A 19,050-nucleotide genomic window follows, 5' to 3' on the forward strand; every position below is an offset into this window, starting at 1 on the left:
AAAACATGCTCTTGTTCACCATTTCCTACATACAAAAATCAACAAATTTAAGTCTCTCATCCCTCCTTTCTTTAAACTATGCTTCTAAAGGACTTTTCTGTAACCTTTTAAAGTAGCCATGATGGTTATCCAGGCTTTCTGAAGGACGTTTGGCTTTTTTTTTTTTTTGCTTTTATACTCATTTTGTGTCCAGTATCTGACCAGTTTTAAGATTTTGCTTTTGTTTGCTAAACCACTCAGCTCTGACAGATGAATAACAACGACAGAAAAAAACACATAAAAGAAGGATGAAGGTTTTTTTTTTTTTTCCACTGCAACAATTCCCAGAAAGCAGCGTAGTTTTTTTCTTAGTCACTCTTGACCTCTGTCTGCATCAACTAGGGTAAAAAGAAAAGAAAAAAAATTACCTTAGATTTTCACCCAAGAAAATGGCCCTAGCATAAAAGTAGTACTTTATATTACCCTGAACTTTCATTGGCGGGGCTTTGAGGAGAGACGACCTTATGTTAGATTGGTTGGATGTCATCCCAATGCAAAATTACTGCTGAATTCAATTTATCTTAATACTACTGTGAGAGCCACCACTACTTCTGGTTTTTGAATGGCTATATTTGCATTAAGTGCAGAAACAAACACAGAAATTAACTAACTAGAGAAAATATTATTATTATGATTCAATCTGGAGAAACTCACACACAAAAAAAGAGGAAATTAGAGGGATTTATTGACATAAATTAGCTTGGATGTTCATTTTAGGATTAGGATTAGTGAAGTCTTCCCCCGGGGTCTGGACACTTGTGGTGGAGGTTATAGGGGAGAAGTAGTCAGGGGAAACCTGAGAGCGTGAAGGAGGAGATGGGGTGGAGGAGGGTCGAAGCTCAGCTAATGAGCAGGAGAATACATGGGTGGAGGACCTTAGAAGCAGAACCTTGTGGGATGGTAGGATGAGGATTTGACACAGATTGGCTGGCGCACAAACACTTGATGAGGTAATCAGCGGATGCAGGTGCACTGGGGCTGAGTCTTCAAGCTTGAACCTTCGTTTAAACTTCATTACCATTCACATCATGGATTGTTTTCGTTAATTATCTCTAAACAAATAAAATTCACTGAGATTTTAAGACACAAAAAAATCCAGGTTATTCCCTTCCAGGGGTTTGCAGCATGTGGCTCTGGAGCTGCAACTGGTTCTTCTAAAGTGGCTCTTATAACTTTGGTTAAAATGAAAAAGAAAAAAAGTATGTTTTTAAATATTGACATTAATAGCGACACTACGTAAGGTAAGAAGAAAACAGCACAGCAACAAACTATAGCCTTTTATGGAGCGCTAACTGCTACTATTGTGTGTGGAATGGAGAGTGATGTGAAATATTGATAAAATGCGATGTGACTGTTCAGACTGCGAACGCTTTCAAAAAATATCCAATACATATCTGAATTAGTACCACATATGGAAGTGGCACAGATCAGATTTTTTTTTTGGGGGGGGGGGGGGGGGGGTGAAAAGATTTGAATTGGGACGCATTTCCCTGCAGTGTGAACGTAGCTTAAATGTACCACTAATATCCTTTTTTTCTTGTTATTGAGTTAGAAATTATGTGATTTCGTTTTTTTGTTGTTACATAATTGTCCACAAGTATAAAATACAAATTCCACAAGCCTAATTCCACTATTGTCTTTTTGCTACCTCTTTCCTTTATTTTAAAACTTGAAAACATGTTCTTCAAAAGTGACACCTAATTTCCTATAGATATCTATAAAGAAATGATAGGTGGTCTTTTTTTAAATGTCAGATTTGTGGCTCTAAATGAGTATTATTTAGCTGGACTGAGGGAAAAATGGCTCTTTGGATGGTGAATGTTACTGACCACTAGACTATTAAACTTAAAGCAATTAATTGCAATTATATGCAATAATGCAATTTCATATGTTGCAGCTATTTCTTTACCTTTTAAACTTATATTAGTTGGTGAATTTTACTAGTGTTAGTTGCTTTTTTTAACTAACTTCCCTTTCTTTCTCAGCAGCAAGGCAAGAAATGTTGATTCAAGCGTGAGCATGTGTGTGTGTGTGTGTGTGTGTGTGTGTGTGTGTGTGTGTGTGTTTGATCACTCCCCTCCCTAACTTATACACTTGTACTCCTTTGGGAAATTTCATGAGGATTTGCAGCTTCGATCCATATCTTGTTTTTTCTACCTCTTAAGAATTTACTTCATATTCCAATGCTATTTCCATCTCCTCCTCGATACAATCTCTGAGTGAACAGAGAGAAAATAAATGATCTACTTCACTCTAAATACCCTCAATGAACAAATATTGACAGAAAGTATGTCTCCGCGAAACAGCAGCATATTCCATTTCACCGTGCGGAACATAATAATAAAGCTCCAGCTCACCAAGAAGACCACTGGCGGACACCCGATCAGGGCCATCGCTGTGGAAAGTTTGCGTTTGTTCCCACCGCTGTAGGTTCCTGCTGACTTGTTGGCGTACTTGATCAGCCCCAACTTCTTAATCCCCCACTCGGCCACCTTTTGGGGAGAGGAAAAGACAAAGCTGTCATTATGGATTCAAAATGGTCGATTGTAAAACCCTGGAATGAACTGGGCAAGTCATTGTGGGTGATATTTGGTCTCTGTTCTCCAGCTCGTATGAATTCTGTGGTTTTAAAGGACAACGCATGACGGCAGGCATCGCTGTGAGAACCTCATCACAGGCGGTTGAGTGAATTCCTAGAATAGCAGCTCTTTCAGACAACATCTTGTCAAACATGAACCATTATGAGCGTTGCAAAAGGTCACAATATAGCTGTTACAAATAATGTAGTCTGTAGCACCTAGCATGGGGACATATGCAGGCATGGTAAACGGTAAATGCTAATGTCTGACAGCTTATGCTTCTTCTATATGAATTAAATGAAATATGCCTCTGGAAAGGAATTTGCAGACTGAGCGGTCAATTTTCCTTTTTTTTCACAGGAAAAAACACCCCAATCTGTTCAGAATTGTGCACCCAGTACTCATTCCTCAAACTGAGAAAAATTGTATATAACATATTTATTTCATCCTGGAAAACACTTTAAATAAATGTTTAAAAGCCCCAAATTTATTACATCAATGTTAGTTAGTGTGCATAAACATCTGCTTGCATCATACGGTCAAATCTCATCTCAAGGATGGAATGCGTATGGACACGGTTTGTTTCATTGCAGGTAAAACATTGCATTTGTTTGAGCAGATTTTTTTTTTTCCCACTAGCAGAAACCCTCACAATGGACCGCTGCAACATTTTGAGTACTGCTTGCAGGACGAAGTCTCTTTGCACTGCAGCTAAGACATCAAAGTCCTGGCTCTGAGTCTGTGGTCATTGCCGCCCCACTCACTCTTTTGATTTTTTTTTTTTGCTGCAGAGGCAGGCGGTGTGAGAGAAGAGCAGCCAGGGCGCCTAAGGCATGCCGCACTACTGGGCACTGTGAATAATGTAGAGCCGTAACCCACAGCTGCTGCTTTTGTTCCGTGGGCCATTTTTCATTTCGCCTGGCTTCTTGCATCCAGGTTATCTCTAACTTCTGCATGTATTTTTTTGTTTCTAAACGTGTCTGCTTTGCTGTCATGCAGCTGGCAAAGAAGCACCTGGAGAAAGAAAACCCATTTTGTGGAGTCTCTATTTGAAGCTTCATGGCTTATTGTTGCCTCAATCCGAAGGAAGTTAGAAGTGAAACACGACTATTACCATGGAAATCTCTGATTCTGGTACCCCTCTCAGCCGAGCGTACAACTCCAGATGCTCTCGTCCGGTCAGAAGGTCATCAATGGCATCAAACTGGGGGCAGTAACCCAAGTTCTGGTGAACATGACCCATTTCTGTCCGTATGCTAGAAAACATTAAAAAAAGAAGAAAGATAAGATAAGATAAGATAAAATGAGATAAGATAAGATAAGATAGACTTTATTGATCTCACAGTGGAGAAATTCACTTGTCACATCGGCTCAATAATCAAAAGAAGGTGCCAAGGGGAGGTAAAGGTGCATAAGGTATATACAGTGTGTCCACATATATACAGTGGATCGAAAAAAATAAAAACAAAAAAAGGAAATAAAGCAGATATTTAAGATGACTTATGTACATTCAAGGTGATGCATATACATATGGATTTGACGTTGTACATTAAAGTGGTACCAGGTAAAGAACAACAGTGAGGTAGTGAGATAACTATAACAGCGGAAGTCACTTATTTACAGGATTATTGCACAGGTTATTAAATAGTAATTGCACATTAGTTATTGCACAAGTGAAGAATAACATGCAACAACACAACAAGTTATAGTATGAATTATAGCATGGTGTGACTAAGCTTTTGGAGGAGGAGAAGAGTTAGGGAGCTGGAAAGGCAAACATTTCTGAGAGAATCATCAAATATTCACAATGACTTGATAAGAAACACAAAAACAGAGATAACCCAGTAAGAGCTGCAGAATGAAATGTTTCATACTCTGCATGTACTCCCAAATAAATGTCACTATATTCGAAGGAAGATGGAGAAAAAATAAAACACACACACAAGCTGTCTTTATCACTCCAAGGCATGAAGCTGTGAAGGGGATTTTCTTTCATCTCTACCAAGCTGCTTTGTTTCTTAAAGATAATATTGGGATAGTATATTTATTTTTTTCTCTTTTAATGGGTATTTTTCAAGAGGAATGGTCTGCCTCAGGGAAGCAGAGTGTGATTTGACGGGTCTTCGAATGGATAAATTCCCAAAAAGCTGGAATAAATTTAAAGCTTTAGTGATTTAATACAGTGTTTTGCTTTTGTGGTTGTAAAACTTCATGGTAAGTGTAGGTAATGGTCTCCATCAGGTCCTAAAACAATGTGGTAAAGCAATTTTCCAACAGCAGTGTCAAAACAACAAGGCTCCACACTAACCATAATGTTGAGCTGGAAGAAAACGATATCTTCCTGAGATTGCTGCTGAGCAAAGTTAGCCAGCTATCCACCTGATCAAATGTGATTCATATTCCTTAAAGCTTAACTGTGCTCAATAAATCATCCCAGATTAATCAATTTTGAAATCTGGATTTCATTGTTTTCATTTCATTGTTACCTTCACAAAGTGAAGTATGATGAAGGCTGAATAAAGTGTACAGATGGAGCTAACTACATTCAGTTCAGGTAAAAAATAAAAGCTATATAAAGATATATGTCTTATGTTTACAAATGTGGCAAATGCTGCAAACATCAGTTGCCAAATTTTTTAGACCCCTGATAAAGATGTGGAGGAGACATTTCAATTAACTGATCTTCCATTGCTGCAACAGGGGAGGGTCCCAGATTAAACAATGACAACAATGACTGCTCTTTGCTTTCCAGTTGATCAGATTTCAATTAAACTTTTTCTATTAGTAACCCATGACTTTGTTTGTTTGACCTGAAGTATAAATGAGATGAGCCAACAGCTGATTTGTTTAAGCTACTGGCATCGTGGGGTCAACAAGTTGTGTAGACAACCGATCATATTTGCATGCCAGCTGATTATCTGCAGTCATGACAGGACGGGCTTTTTCTCTCCTACCATCATAAAAGTAACAAAATGCAACTTGCTAAACTCTACTGGGACATTAAATGGAACGCTGTCCTTTGGTCAGAAATGAATAACATTAATTAGGATGAAGGAAAATACTAAAAACAAATATATTTTTTTTCCTTTATTAAGTAAAGAAGGAGCTCTGTCAGATTGTGGGCCTATAAATACTGCTTATAACATTTAAAACTGCTTATAACATTTAAGACATAACTTGTTTATTAATACTTTGTGTGTCTTGAATAAAAACAACCTGTAAATGATAACTCTCCACTACACTACTTCCTGTAGCGGCATACTGTTACCATTTGCACTGCTAGCTGTACCACTTCTTCTGCTCCGTTACATGACTATGAGCGGTTAGCTTTAGATCATTTAAATTAATTTCACATTTCATTTCATGTCCTGTCATGTTTATTGTTTCTTTTCCCAGTTTGCAATACATATGATGCTTTGAAGTTTATGAATTATGCCGTTTGCCCCGTTTGCAATGACTCATACCATATAATACTGTGAAGTTATTTTCCTTCGGGGATAAATAAAGTGTCTATTCTAGTCTAATCTGATCTGACCAGCATATTATTTCAGATCAGTTCATGTTTCATTGAAGTTATAGTGTACCCTAATCTACACACAATGCTCCACCAGCAGAGGGAAAAGATATCACAAGGGGTTTTCTTTGCAAACTTATCAAGAATAAAAGGCATACTTCAGCCACCAAGATCCCATTGAAGGATACAAATTTAGCAACGCCTCCGGCACCTATCTGTGTCAGGTGAGCTGTATTTTAAATGCTGCAAATTAAATATGCTGGCCATAATTAAGAAACAAATCTCTCAGCAGGATCTTTCACAGTGAAAATTCAGTTATGTGGTTAAAATAATTCTCCATTCATTATGTGAGATTCAACACTGCCATAGAAGTGGTGAATACTTCAGATAAAGGTAGGTAAAAAAATACAAAAATTCTGCTGGTGACCTTCAGAGGTAAGAATATAGGGATCTATTGTCTCCAGTGACTCTATGATAATTTGCTCAATATTGCTAAATCACAGCAAATCTAGAAAACCTAATTTCAATTTAAAGACAGTTAAATCCATAATCCTGTTTCCAAGAATGTTTCTTTATAAACATTTTGAAAATTCAAAATAACTTCCAGTTTCAGTTTTGTGAAATAGCTTTTCCGCTTAATGGAGGTGGTTTTTGGATCTTATTAAAAAGAGTTTTCCGTTTCAATCAAGTTAAATTGAACATGCTAATGTGTGTATTTTGTATATTATGTAGTAGCTACACAATATTATTATGTCCTTTAAGTACATGAAACAATAATGAATCAACAAGATATATATAAAAAAATTATATAAGCAACTATAAACACAAGTAAAGAGACCCACTCGTGCTGCTAACTACTATTTCTAAGTTATGATGTGAGGTTATTATGCTTTGCCAGAATATGTATTTATAAAAGCAATACTTAATGTTTTACTAATTAAAAGCCAAATTAGCTACACACCGTCCCTTTAAAGCAACTAAGAAGACCTCGCTATGATCCTAAAGTGACTATTTACGTTCTTTCGAGTTTTTATTTTTATGGTACAGTCTTAATTTAGAGTGAAGGAGGCTTTAATTGCAGAGTGACCAGAGAAAAGCTATGGGTAAACAACAACAACAAAGAAACCCATTCAAATATGATTTCAACATAAGGAAAATCCTCAGATCTCAAAACTATAATTGACTATTCCCATCAAAGGCAGACGCTGATACAAAGACCACATCATCCCTTTATCAGAACACAATAATGTGGGCTTCTGCAAAACTTTGCAACCTATGTATATGCTGTGTCTACACTATATACATAACACAACCAGCCTAGACACTGTTTCTATACCCAGAACAGAATCTCTGGGGAGAGACTAGAAGACTAGAAAAAAACAGAAAATACAAGCTCTGCAAAGTCTATGTTATAAATTAATTGTCCCAAGGTGCTTTTCCAGTGTAAATCATGAAGATCCCTCAGGTCTTCTGAGACTTGCTTGCTCAGGTTTCCAAGTACCAGGTCTAAACAAGGTTTGGCTCTATTAGTGTATAGGCTCCTCCATTCTGGAACAAGCACACTTTCTGAGATGCACAGAAAATGTTGGCCACTTTAAATCAGGAAATAAAACATTTTGGGTTTCTTTTGTTTAAACTGAAGTGGTTTCCTGTTTGAAAAGTGAGACTGAATACTAAGTTTGAAGGAGATAGCAGTTTGAAACTAAACGTCAATAAAAAGCTGGATTTAGATTTGCCTATATCTGTAGTTATCTGTTTGTTTCATGCAGTGAGTTTTTGCTTATGCCTTGTTGTTTTCACTTAGATTGTCTTGTGATGATTACTGCCATACACTACTGCCGTGGACTTTCCTGGAAATATAATCTAACCTCGACTGTACAAACCCACACAGCTGGTTATAAATACATACACAGTATACTAATGCATGTTTGCTTATGTTAAAACTAAAGATAAATTTAACTGGCATTTTTCTTGTATGACGGTTTTAAACTTTGTATAAACTTTGTTTTAAAGTTTTCTTTTTTCTTTTCTTGTATGCATTGCATTTTCTCAAGGTTAAGCAAGAGCCCCTGGCACAGTGCTTCTGTGTTTTCCTGGATCTCTTATTGGATGGAGTCATCTTCAGAAGTCAGGTTGCTATTAAATGGGTGTACTCTATGATAGACAAAGTTACTGACAGGACATAAATAATGTCTGCCATGAACTCTGGTTACTCTACCATAGAACGTACCCCTGGTTAAGTGTTAACCTGTTTATCTCATTAGCAAAGCCATTATTGGAGCCATTTCTGCCAATAACCTTATATTGTTTGTTGTTTTTTGTCCCTTTTCTCCAGAAATTGCCACCAAGGCAAGGCAAGTTTAACTGTGTAGCACATTTCAGTAACAAGATAATTCAAAGTGCTGTACATAAACAGAAGATAAGAAAATACAATCTTACATAGGAAAGTACATTCAAGTGGAATAGTAGCAGCAGGTTAGGATATAGGCAAGTTGGACTACAAACTTGAACATTAACATTCAAAGGAAACTCTAAACTCTAACCTCGATTTAAAGGAACTCAGGGTTTCAGCATTTTTACAGCCTTCTGGGAATTTGATCCAGATAAATGGAGCATAAGAACTAAAAGCTACTTCTACGTGTTTGGTTCTGGGTATGGAGAGCAGATTTGAGCCAGAAGACCTTAGTGGTCTGGATGGTTGTTACAGCAAGTCTATGTTGTATTTTGGTGCTAAACCTGGTCACCTTTCTAGACACAGTCACTGATGGAGCAATGATGCCCCATCACTATATTTGCTTTTCTTTCCCACAGAAAGTTCAGTTGACTCAGTGTGTTTATCTCCTTTTTTGATGGACAAACCCATTGACGGAGCTTCTGCTGCCAATAACTTGACTTGTTTCTTCCTTCTTGCCACCTGCTTTCTCAGGATGAGGAGTTGCTGCAAAGTCAAACACTTTTTGGAACTATTCTCTTTAGATCGATGCCTTTCTTTAACCAATTGTTATTAAATTAACAGCAACAGTGTTGCAATTCAGATTCATTTGGACATTATGTGACAGTATCTGCATCGAACTGACAGATTTGAACTCAGTTTGAACTAGATTGGCTTCTACATAACTTGGAATTAGTCCTGTTTGACTTGCAAGGCACCTTGAGAGGAGATTTGTTGTGATCTGAAGCTATTAAAAAAACAAACAGAAGGGAACTGAATTAAAATATGCCCATTACTCTTGGAAATGGGGAATAATGTGCTTTTGTTAACAACTGAAAGACCACACAACATGTTTATGAATGAATCGCTGAAACACAACCACAAATGAGGAAATGAGTAACTACTTTTTTTTTTAATTTCCTCTTGGTCTATTAGGACAAGAGAGAGTGAATGAGCTAACACCCACGTGGAGCACTGTTGCCTTTTGTTTAACACTAACCAGACACCAAGGAGAAAAAAGGAAGTCAATGCAGGTATGCACAGCTCTTCTTAAAATTACAGATAAGAGAGAGAGAGACCTGCCGGGAGAGCAGAAGCATCCATTGAGGGAACTGTTGCCTTTCCTCCTCTGCTGATCATTCCTCTTGCAGATGCACAGAAAGCGAGTATAATGAGATAAAAACAGAAGAGTGGGTGTTGCCTGCTCACATCTGTTTTTCCTCTCTTTTCAGCTGCTTCCCCTAAAGGTCCCGGAGATTTTTCTTTGATCACTATCACCCACATTAATCAACATTACCAGCGCTGTGTAAGGCCCCCGCTGCATACGACTCTGTTCCCTTGTCGAACACAAAGTCAATTATCAGATGTATGAACGAACATCTATAGCAACCACTGCTCCACTCCTTGCGCTCTCTCTCTCTCTCTCTCTCTCTCTCTCTCTCTCTCTCTCTCTGAGCCGAGCTGGGAGATGCATGCCGAAGGAGGCAAAGGAACAGAGCTGTTTGTTCCTAAAAATAAGAGACGGCAAGCCTATTTTCTCTCAAAGCGCTCAAGATTCTTGCTTCGCTGGTGTCAAGGTGTTTTATTTATTTTTTTATATTCCATGTACAACCATTCTTTCTGGCTGATTTTGTAGACAAAAAAATAAAGCTGAAACAGGTACAGGTCAAAAGGAATGATATATTTGCAAAAAAAAAAAAAAAACTAAACAAGAAAGATCACAGTATTGTGAATATGTTGGTGAGGAGACAAGACAGAGTTTCTACACATATTTCAAAACTCCATACTTCTCCAAACTCAAATTTCCAGAGCTCGTTGTGCTTCTTTGTCTTGTTCAAATTCAGGGTGGACAAGCCAACAGCGGGTAGACTTTAAAACGGGGAGTTAGAAAGAAAAGAGACTGCAATAATGAAGGATTGAAAAAAAAGATGGAAGAAACACAGGACAGGAGAAAGGAGGAGCATGAGACAGAAAAACGAAACTAAGGACAGAAGCAAGAAATAAACAGAAGAACTGAGGAAAGGGCTAAAGAAAAGGACGAAAAACAAATGGCAGATAGGAAAGGAAGGAAAGAAGGAACAAAGAAATAAACAAGAAAAATGGACAAATATACTCAGAAAGGAATGGATGGATCGAGGAAACCTGTTATAAAAAGAAACATTTGATAAAGTCAACTACTCTACTTTTTTTATTTTTATTTTTTACTTCATACTTTCCAGACCAGGAAATAAATTTAACCAAACGACACAGAAAAGAGCACAATAAAGGTAGAAAGAGCAAAGTATGTGGAGAGACTACCAGGATGTGAAAAAGAGATGGGAGAAAGAGAGAGGGAGGGAGAAAACTGCAGCTCGATCCCCACCTGAGCAGCTATCTTGGGTGGCTAATTGAGATAAGTTACTCTGCGCACAAGCGGGACCCAGAGGCTCACCTGTATCCGTTTAGAAAGGCCTCTCCGCTGGAGACCGGGATGTCTCCCGTCAGCATCTTGAAAGTTGTGGTTTTCCCTGCGCCGTTGATCCCCAGCAAGCCGAAACACTGCAGCAGAGACAGCCGTCCGTTAAGAAAAACCCTGCGAGTCTCGTCAGGAAACGGCGACATTCTCCGTTGCATCCCCGATAAGCTGGATGTTCATTAGCAAACACAATCAAGTGCATATGCGGAGAGCGTGCGCATCTATCCCAGGCAGATAATTGAAGCTGCAATTTACAGTGTCTGCGTGAGTAGTCTGGTGTTTTACAGAATAGCAAATAGATGCATTGTGTGCATAAACAAAACCGACAGTAAATCAACAAACACTACGAGAGCCTCGCTATTCCCCGAGACTCTTCTTGCCTCCCCACACCGCCAACAATAAACACCCTCCTCTGTCTTTATTTTCCTCCTGACGTTACAGAGCGTACGACTTCCGCACGAGAGGAAGTTGTTTCTGCAGACCCCTGCATTTGTGGCCGTGTAACCCCTAAGCCGCCCTCGGCCTTAGGTATTCTGGCTTCGGCATAAATATTTGATTCCTGTCATCCATTGATCCCTGCTTGTTTGTGACCTGCGCCCATGGACGAATCGAGGAGGACTAAGCTTGATGTAAATAATGCATGGAAGTGCGGCATGATCAGCAGAGTGCCACGAATCACAATATTCCTCTGGCATTTACACTGGGCCATGAGTAAACACCGGCAGGGGCAATGGGCACCGGCAGGGAAGCCCTCTGAGCCCCACCGATGACTGTCGCTGCTTTTCCTGCTGTGCTCAAATGTGTATGTGCGTCGATTTTAAAATCATTTACAAAATATGCAACATGCTATGATTGATATTTAACCATTTAAAAAAAAAAATCCAGTTCCAATTTACAAGGTTGCAATATTTAATTAGATCCACGCGCCTCTGCTGCTTGCTACTCTGCAGTCTTTGTGTGTTTATTTTAGCACAAATCTACTTAAAAGTCTTTCGATGCCATAAAAGATAGAGATTTGGGGGTTCTACCGCCTTTATTAAGCTGAGCTTGGAAGATATTTTGATTGGACTCAGTTGGAGGCAAGATTGAGACAAAAAAAACTATTGATTTACATCTTCAAAAAGCAGAAGCTGTGGTCAGAAGGTTACAATTACTCAACTTGGCAGTGAATATCATATCGATTCTGGGCTTCAAATTGTGTATTTTATCTGTATTTATGTCCAGTGTGGATTCATAATGCAACATAAAACCTCATTGTTTTTGTTTTTAATGTGAATAATTAAGTAAAAGTATTGGGCTAAGTTTATACATTGAGGTTCAAGTAAAGTACGGCGAAAAGGCACTGGCTTCTTAGAGATTCTTTCTGTCTTTGCTGTTTTGCTTTTGTATTTAAATCTTTCCGAAAACCAACACAATTTCAATAACCTGTGCAAATCTAATATTTCGTTTTTTTTAAATGACGAGGACCGGTTTTAAATAGCCACTGCTTTGATGTTTCTGATCAAAAAAGAAAATTAGCACCATCAAGCTCCATTTAAATTCGCTGCTGCCTGAACAGACTGGCCGAATGCGTTCTGGAAACGTATCATGCTCGGAGGAGGCCAAGATGGCGCTGTATGGTGACGAGACATGCAATGAATATTTATATGAGTCAAGGTGAGGGGTTCAAATGCAGGAACTCTGTGGAGTGTCCAAGGTTGATGGTGGCAGCATTATGGTGTGGGGGCTGTTTAAAAGGTTGCTGGAACCGCAAGGGAGACGGATTGCCTCCAAATTGGCCATTTTCACCTCAAATCAAGAGGTTGATGGATAAAGCCTGGACACAACTGGGAGCTTCTAAACTGGACATCCCAGAGGCCTGAGCTCAACCCTTTTTTTTTTAAATTTGTAAACTATGCTTAAAGACAGGATTGTAGCAGCATATCATTGATAGCAAATTAACTTTATTGAGTTTCACTAATGAGAGCGGTCAAATATCAAGCCAGAATGAACCCAAAAGCTGGAATAAGGGTGGCGTAAATATATATGTAATAGTAATGATATAATCATTGTTCCCCTGGAAGAAACTATGATAAATTCAAACATTTCAAATTATTTCACCTCAAATGCATCATTAAAGGTCCAAATTATCCCATTCATGTGTGTAAATTGCTGACTGTAGTGCATTTCTTTATGCTGTAAATGTTATTCATCATAATAATATTTTGTCTCAGCACCTCATATATTTGAGATTATTCTTCCCAGATAATACAGACATGCTTTATCCAGGTCTGTGGCAAAAACACGTGTAAAAAAAAAAAAAAAAAAAAAAAAGTCCCAGCGGACGAAATTCACACAGACTTTACAGTTGAGAAGTTGCTTGTGTAATCCTGCAGCATCTGGCTCACCTCTGCAGCAGGCACGCCAACGCATAGTCGGTCCACAGCAGGGGTGCTCTTCCCAGGGTATACCTGCAGCGAACAGACAATACAATGAATCAACCGAGCAGCCAGAGAGAAGGCGGGAGGCGGCGGACGGTGGGGAGCAGACGGTGAGGGATACAGAACAGTGGATGGCATGAGAGAATGCAGCACGATAGACCATAGCAGCAGCAAGGAAGGGGGGGGACGAAGGAAGCAGGTGGCAAAAAAGGCAGGAGAGAGATTGGGGAAGTGAAGGAAACTCACTTTAAATACAATGGATCATTTGCAACACTCTGAACAAGCCAGATGGGGGAAAAAAAGGAAAAAATACATTTGAAAACTTGTGCGGAACATTAAAACAGAACCTTTTTTTTTTTTCAAAATTTAGTATCTGCGTCTGCCGTGACGGAGGCTGTGGAGGTATTCTGGCCTCTCTTTGAGGAGTACTCTATCAGCCTCAATAACCTTCAACACTCACAGGCTGGAAGTGTTTTATTAATGGGCACTTACTTCAAACACATCCAGTGTTCTCAGTGCGCTTGACTGGAAACCAAACTGAGCAAAATAAATAAACAATAACAACATTTCCTAATGTTCTGACTAGCTTGTATAAAAATGAACGTGGCAGTGATCCAGAAAGTGCTTCCCCCCCCCCCCCCCCCGAACCTGACAGTGCAACTGCACATGCAAACTTTCATATAAAAGCTAGGTGTTTCTTGCAGTTTAGATTCAGCTATGCTCGGGACCATGACGCCTCACCAGACCAGTTTGATCACTGAGATAGCGGTCCTACTGAGGCCTGTCTACAGGATCTCTAAAATCCTTCCAACATCGCCAGATAGCAGCAACTTAGGAAAACCTGTTTAAAACTAAGTCCTCAGCACATAGGAGCAACTACAGCAGCATAGCAGGATGCAGAAAATAAGGTTTTGTGCATATTGCCAATTGTCAAGAGAGGAATGTGTCTTTATCCTTTTCACATCTAGACAGCGACAGCTTTTTTTTCCATTCCTCTTTGTAAAACCGCTCAAGCTCTGTTATTGAAAATTCTCATTTGGATGTAGGTCTGGACTTTAATTGGCCCATTTATTTCCAACTCTGGATCTACGTTTACAGTTGTTTTCCTGCCAGAATGTGAAGTTCACCCCAAGTCTCAAATCTTGCTGCTTTTGATGGCTTTTCATTCAGGATTTAGCTCCACCCATCAAGTCTGACCATCTTCCCTTAGTGAAGCCAGGCATCCCCCATCATGGTTCATCATGTAGATGGTGCGTTCATGGTGAACCATGAACGCACCATCTACACAGCTTTTGGTATTCTCTCACCTGAGCTGTGCCAAGCTCTTTCCACTTTCAGATGAGCGATTTAATAGTTCTCCACTGTTTCCCTTCCACTATACAATGACATACTGTTCCTTGCTGCTTTTCAGTATGTTGTCCAAATAAAATCCATTTAGGTTAATGGTGGCTATGTGTCTGAATGGGAGTATGAATTTTGTGGTTCATTAGAGCGTATATTATTGGAGGAAAGCCAATGAATTCCTTAGCAAATAGTAATGCTACCTGGACAATAATGACTGAGCTTTGTTTGAGATGTTTATGTCAGACAACACTTCTGTATGCCAACTATTTGGCTTACAATTGCTTTGGACATTTTTTGTGGGGTTTGTACAGAAAGACTGGACTAAAAGGAAATTATACAACATGATAAAATGGAAATTCTAAAAGATTTCAATTAAAAATAAAAGCATTACTTTTCAACATATAAATAAATATGTTTGTGTATAAAATGAATCTCTGCTTTTTTATAAAGTCTGATCCTGGCTCAGGCTCTTGTTTACTCCTGGCCCGAAGCATTCAATCATCTCCACTTCAAATCCCTTGATTAATGTCCAAAGAAGAGATGAGGTGATGGGAGTTTTCTGAAAATCAGTGTCCGAATCCTTACTGTTCTGGTAATTAGGTTGAAGAATCTCACAAAGTCCATCACAACTAGCCCGTGTCTCGCTTCATCCTGCAGCAGAGTGACTACACAGCAACTGTCTAATCAGCTAATTTCAAGACTTGCCTGCGAGCAAGATTACTCTTGCTGTCATAAGCAATAACGTGTAAGGAGACGGAGAAAGAGCACATCACTTAGGTGAGCAAGCTGACAGCAAGTCATCGGTTACCGTGACTGAATGGAGCATATATTCTCTAATTCTCATTAGTTTTAATGCTGTTTCAATATATGGTATTGCGGAACAGAATGTGGCCTCATATATCTCCTATCTTTTGATTTTGTCACAGTTCAATATGAAAGAATAGAAAAATAACTGCTGCTGCTACTATAAAGGTAAATAGGAAAAAGTTTTCAGATGATTTAATTCAAGCAACAAAAAACCTGAACCTTTATGAACGTAAAAAAAAAAAATCACCATATCCAATTAAAACACGATGGAATGTGGTTATCTACACGGTTTGGATCAATTTCACTTCCTACTCCCAGGCCTGATTTCTGTAGCATCAAGAAACAACACTTAAATAGTATGTGTCTGATAACACGAAGTAGGCTTCAAGATCTCAAAAAGTACCACAATATATCTTGATCTAAAGAAATTTCTAAACAGATAAAACCAGACATCAGTTATGGACATCTATCAGTCAAGAATGCATTGACGACTAATTTCTATGGCTTTAAGACTCCATTGAAGCAAAGTCAGACGCAATATGCTTAACAAGAAACAATGGTAAACCTTCCCAGGAAGGACCGACCCACCGAAATTACTTTAAGAACACGTCAACGGCTCGTCCAGGGAGTCAAAGAACAAATACAAACCAAAACTAAAATTTAACACACTGCAAATTAGCTATCAGAGTTTGGAAGCTCAGATACTATAAAGGTGATATTATAAACTTTTCAAATAAAAATTAAGGAAAACATGCCAATATTTTGTTGCATAAGTGGGCACAACATTAGACTAAACGTTTGTTGAAGAACCTTTAGACTTAATTTCAGCATCCATGCGTATTTGCTGGGAGTCTGACCGTATTTTGCGATCTGCCAGATTATAAAGACAGATCTTGTCCACAGCTCTCCCAGGGCGCCCTTCTTGTAGTCTTCTCCGTCAAAAGTGTTTCTTGGCTTTCGCTCTGCCATTCAAAAACTTTCAGTTCCTAAACAAACTGAAAGTTTGATCTAGATGGTTGAACTGATAGGGTGGATGGACGGAAGTAAAAGTATTTTCTCAATACTTTCTCCCATTCTTACCCATACCTGGAAAATGCTTGAACCGCTCCAGACTTTTCCAGACAGCGTAGGAACCCTGATTATACTTCTGAGCAACCTTAAAGGAAATAACAATATTCACAGGACCGAATCCCCATTTCCCCCCCTCTCTGTAAACACCAGGTGGGACAGAGGTAACGTTTCAGCGCTGATTCAATAAAAGAGCTCTTGTCAGCTCGTGTCTGATTTGTGCCACTAAACGTCCAAGGGCACACATTATCACATTAGCCGAGCGGTAGCACGCCAAGGTGCCACTCATCTGCTCGTCTCCTGAACTCAAACATCTGTCACAGGTCCTCTGAAAACTTCCCTGTCAACTTAACGAGCGTCTGGAACGCTGGACTGACAGCGGCATCGCCGAGAGCGGGCTCTCAGACGGACACGCTTCCATTAGAGCCTTAATCGATGACAGTGGAGGCACTAATGCTAAGTGGAGGCTAGCAGATGGGGTAGAACTCCGGTGTTTGGAGCAGCGGGAGAAGGACGGAGAAGGAGGGAGGGAGGGCGGGTTCAGGAATGCGACACATGACTGATGGTCTGTCGATCGCTTCAGAGGCATGCTCGGATTTATGACAGGGTGTAGCCTGTGGCGTGTGGCCACCGAAGCTGTGTGCTCATTGATCAATTTGTTATCTATGCCCCCCTCGCCCCCTCCCCCTCCTCCAAATGGATGGGCCACAGCTGTTGTGGGAGTCAATGAGGGCACTACATGAAGAATCCTGATGCCTTCTGCCAACGCACTGCTGTTTTTCTACAGTGACGGGGAAAACGTGTCATCCCAGAGACAGACTGTCATCGGCGAAGCGGTTCCGACCGCTACCTGCTCCCCGCCAGCGGCAGCAAACGTGTCCGCAGCTCGGATACGGCACCATCCGCCAAGAAGTCCAAGAAATCCTACCTGAAGGAACGAGCATACTAACCCTCTCATTTATTTTTGCTTCACCTTGAGCGATGATTTGTAATGCATTACCCATCAAACTGTTTCAGCCGGCACTTGTTCAGTAATTATCCCTGAGAGCGCGACGCCAACTGTGCGAGTGAGCAATGAGCGAAAGATTAAGTACAGTGAGACCGAGGAGACCAAGGGAGCGGAGAAGTAAGGGAAGGTGGTGAGAAGCAAAAGGCTGTTAGATCAGCCAACTGTCGGCGTCGGAGGTGCAGAAGAGGCTGTCGTTGTGACACTTCCCCGCCGCCGCGCTGCCCGCGGGGGAGGGAACATCTGCCAGTGGAGGAAACATTAATCCTGCCGCCTTAGAGAGGCACAAACAAGTGCTGTGATGAACTAAAGGGCAGAGCTTCACCAGCGACACAAAAAACAGGCCGTTTCTCTTTGTTTTAATTTAACTGACAAAGTTTTCTAAGTCACCTTTGTTGTTTATCCGCAGAAAGAACATCACAGATGTCAAGCACTGCCCAAAGGTCTTACGCCATTCCTTTACATCTTATTATTATTATTTTTTTTAAACCAACTTGATGAATAGTTCTTTAGCTTTCTTGGTTTTTTAAGGTCCTCTTAGGGTTTTGGCTGCTTTCTTTGCTCATTTACAGTCTAGTATGCTCCTCCTTGTCTGCTGCCATGAAAAAGATTCATGAAATCAAGACACAAACCAGTGTTGTGTTGACACGTAAGAGACTACGTTTAATCACTTTGGTATCATCGGGATATCAAAACCACATCATCCGCCTGCATGTATGTCAATGAGTCGGTGAGAACAGCAAAGATGGTTTCACAGACTGAAAATAGTATTCCAGCACCACCAGACGGCTGTTAGCTTAAAACTTGCTTACTAAACTAGATGATCGACTGAAGGATGATGCATCTCTTATGTTTTGTCAGTCATTACTGGATCACTTAAAGATATGATGACCTATCAGCCTACTGACAGCTAAAGTGCCCAGTTTCAGCCTTGCATTTTCATTTCTTCTGGAGAAATGTCTAGTTTATTTTTATGTCACTGCAGTCCTATATATTTTTTCCAATTATTGGTGACTGCTTTAGCGCTCTCCATGATTTATTTACTGTATATTACAAGGGGATGTTTTGGTATCCTTCTCCTGGGTTATGCCTTTCACAAATGAATGCGCTTTGAATCATTGTGACCTCTCTGGAAACTAAGGCTTTAGCAAAACGGCGCCAATTAACGTCTCCGGGGAATTCTACGAAGGAAAGCTGAACTTTATTTCAGGTTCATCGAGTTGGGAGGAATGTAATCGAGAAGACTGAATGCTGAAAGTGACTCAAAAGAAGCTTCAACAAAGTATTATGTTAAGGGTGTGCAATATAAGCAAAGGGAATCTCTGCAGCTCTTTATTAATGTCTATACTTTTTTCCTCTACTAAATGTGTTTTCTTTTTTACTGTAG

The 19,050-nt window shown here is 39.7% G+C and overlaps 1 protein-coding gene across 1 annotated transcript in view; it reads right to left on the reverse strand.

Annotated features, from left to right (window-relative positions):
• The window catches only part of LOC105937282 (phospholipid-transporting ATPase ABCA1), a 259,683-nt gene that overhangs the window by 29,991 nt on the left and 210,642 nt on the right, over positions 1–19,050 (reverse strand). Inside the window, exons 42-45 of the mRNA XM_036146479.1 lie at positions 13,406–13,468; positions 10,995–11,101; positions 3,733–3,874; positions 2,397–2,531 (exon numbers count right to left, since the gene is read on the reverse strand). Of these exons, the coding sequence (XP_036002372.1) occupies positions 2,397–2,531; positions 3,733–3,874; positions 10,995–11,101; positions 13,406–13,468 (447 nt within the window). The remainder of the gene's footprint in view (positions 1–2,396; positions 2,532–3,732; positions 3,875–10,994; positions 11,102–13,405; positions 13,469–19,050) is intronic.

The sequence above is a fragment of the Fundulus heteroclitus genome, chromosome 14, assembly GCF_011125445.2.
Source record: "Fundulus heteroclitus isolate FHET01 chromosome 14, MU-UCD_Fhet_4.1, whole genome shotgun sequence".
NCBI classification, from domain to species: Eukaryota; Metazoa; Chordata; class Actinopteri; order Cyprinodontiformes; family Fundulidae; genus Fundulus; species Fundulus heteroclitus.